The 2500-nt window shown below is 55.8% G+C and overlaps 1 protein-coding gene across 1 annotated transcript in view; it reads right to left on the bottom strand.

Moving 5' to 3' along the window:
* EAH_00047590 (kinesin motor domain containing protein, putative) overlaps positions 1 to 2500 on the bottom strand; it is a gene marked incomplete at both ends in the record, with an annotated part of 7384 nt that overhangs the window by 258 nt on the left and 4626 nt on the right. The window contains 6 exons of the mRNA XM_013394563.1: positions 1 to 304; positions 605 to 786; positions 920 to 1195; positions 1491 to 1918; positions 2104 to 2191; positions 2484 to 2500. The exon at positions 1 to 304 is cut by the window's left edge and continues 258 nt beyond it; the exon at positions 2484 to 2500 is cut by the window's right edge and continues 172 nt beyond it. Coding sequence (XP_013250017.1) covers positions 1 to 304; positions 605 to 786; positions 920 to 1195; positions 1491 to 1918; positions 2104 to 2191; positions 2484 to 2500 — 1295 coding nt within the window. The remainder of the gene's footprint in view (positions 305 to 604; positions 787 to 919; positions 1196 to 1490; positions 1919 to 2103; positions 2192 to 2483) is intronic.

The following is a 2500-nucleotide window of genomic DNA, read 5'->3' as shown; positions in this document are numbered from 1 at the left end:
AGTGCTGCGCTGCAGCTTCTGCGGCGGTGTTGCTGCTGCTGCTGCTGCTGCTGTAACGGCTGCTGCTGTTGCTGCTACCAGACGGGCCCCCAAAGCCTTCCTGCTGCTGCTGCTGCTGCCGCTGCTGCTGCTAGCGCTGCTGCTGCAGCTGCTACCGTTGCTGATGCTGTCGGACGGGCCGGCAGCAGCAGCAGCAGCAACAACAGGAGCAGCAGCAGCAGCAGCAGCAGCAGCAGCAGAGGTTGTCTGGGGTGTCTCTGCAGATTCACATTTTGTTTGCTCCGCTGTATATTTATTTTCTGCTCTGCAGCAGCAAAACCACAGCAAACAAATATTACTTCAACATGCAGCAGCAGCAGCAGCAGCAACAGCAACAGCAACAGCAGCGGCAGGTGCAGCGACAGCAGCAGCAACAGCAGGACCAGCAGAAGCCGCAGCAGCTACAGGTGGCGCGATAGCAGCAGCAAGAGCAACGGCAACAGCAACCGAAGCAACACCAAGAGACGCAGCAACAGCAGCAACAACAGCAGCAGCAACAGCAGCAGCAGCAGCAGACCTCAGAGCAGCAGCAGATAGAAGCGGAGGAAGCGGTGATGGCTCCCACGACTGCCAGCGTTTAGCTGCTGCAGCAGCAGCGCATGCGGTGCAGCAACAGCTGCTGCTGCTGCTTTTGTTGCTGCTGTCGCTGCTGCTGCTGTTGCTATTGCTGCTGCTGCTGCTGTTGCTGCAGTTGCTGCTGCTGTTTTCATGTGCTTCTCCCTCCAGGTCTCCTCTGCAGCAGCGCAGCTGCAGCACATAACAAAACAACAAAGACAGCAGCAGCAGCATCTGAGGTGCTGCTTCTACTGCTGCTGCTGCTGTTGCTGCTTTTGCTGCTGGTGTTGCTGCTGTTGTTGCTGCTGCTGTTGCTGCTACTCACCTGCTGCTCCACCGCAGAAGCAAAAGATGAAATCTTTTGTGTTGCTGCTTCTGCTGCTGCTGCTGTGCTGCTGCTGCTGCTGTTTGCTGCTGCTGCTGCTGCGTCAATTGCTGCAGCCGCAGCTGCTGAGAGCTGCTGCCGCTGCTGCTGATCACGTGCTGCTGCTGATTCCATGTGTGCTGCTGCTGCTGCTGCTGCTTCTGCAGTCTGCTGCTGCTGCTGCTGCAGCACACTCAGACGCTGCAGCAGCTCTTGCTGGCCCTCCTCTGCTTTTTGCTGCAGCAGAAGCAAACAGCAGCAGCAGCAGCATGTAGAAAGCGAAGTGTAGCAGCAGCACCTCAAGAAGCAGCAGCTGAACAAGCAGCAGCACAGCCAACAACAGAAGGAGCAGCAGCAACAACAGCAACAGCAACGGTAGCAACAGCAGCAGCAGCGGGAGGCGTACTGCAGTATGTCTACAGCATTGGGTGGCAGCAGCAATTTGCTGCAGCGTTGCTGCTGTCTCTTCTTCTTTTGCTGCTGTTAGGGATTTGTGCTGCTGCTTCGCTGCAGCAGCAGCAGCAGCAGATACATCTTGCAGCACTTTATTTGCTTCAGTAGACAAAGTGTCTGCTGCAGCAGCAGCAGCAGCAACAGCAGAGTTTGCTGCTGCTGCTGCTGCTTTCTGGTCTAATTGCTGCTGCTGCTGCTGCTGCTGGGCAGCAGCTATCTGCTGCAGCAGCAGCTGCTGTTGCTGCTCTGCTGCTGCCTGCTGCTCCTCTACGAATGCTTTAAATTGTTGCTGCACTGCTGCTGCTGCAGCTGCTGCTGCTGCTTCAGCCTGCTGCTGCATTGCTGCTGCTTTTTCCTTCGCTTGCTGCATCACCTGCTGCATCACCTGCTGCAGCTGCTGCTCTGCTGCTGCACCCCCAGCAGCAGCAACAGATATAAATGAATCAATGTGCTGCTGCAGCTGCTGCTGCTTCGAGCTGCTGTTCTCTTGCGAGGCTTTGACTTTCCCTGCAGCAGCAGCAGCAGCAGCAACAGCAACAGCAGCAACAGCAGCAGCGCTGGCAGCACCAAACTCGGCATAGGTAAATGTCTACAGCGGCTGGAACAGCAGCAGCAGCAGCAGCAACAGCAGCAGCAGCAGCAACAGCAACAGCAGCAGCAACAGCAGCAGCAGCAGACTTAGTTGGCCTCACTTTCTGCTGCGCTGAGGTTTTCTTGCTGCTGCTGCTGAGCGATATCCAGCAGCTGCTGCAGCAGCAAAGAATGCTTTTGCTGCTGTTCCTGCAGCAGCAGCAAACATCATGCACAAACCCAACAAACAAAGTTAATAGGGCTCCATCTGCTGCTGCTGTAGTTGCTGCTGCTGCTGCTGCTGTTGCTACCGCTGCAGCTACTGCTGCAGCAGCTGCTAGTGCTGTCGCTGTCTCTGTTGTTGTTGTTGTTGTTGCTGCTGCTGCATATGAGAAGGACATGCCTTTGCTGCTGCGTCTATTGACTCAGTTTTCTGCTGCAGCTGCTGCAGTTGCTGCTGCAGCAGCTGCTGTTGCTGCTTCTGCTTCTCTTCAATTTCTACCAGCAAGTTATTGTTAT

The sequence above is a fragment of the Eimeria acervulina genome, genomic scaffold, assembly GCF_000499425.1.
Source record: "Eimeria acervulina Houghton genomic scaffold, Eah_scaff732, whole genome shotgun sequence".
In the NCBI taxonomy this organism is placed as follows: domain Eukaryota; phylum Apicomplexa; class Conoidasida; order Eucoccidiorida; family Eimeriidae; genus Eimeria; species Eimeria acervulina.
The sequence above is the reverse complement of the archived record's forward strand: the minus strand, read 5'-3'. Positions and strand labels throughout refer to the sequence as shown.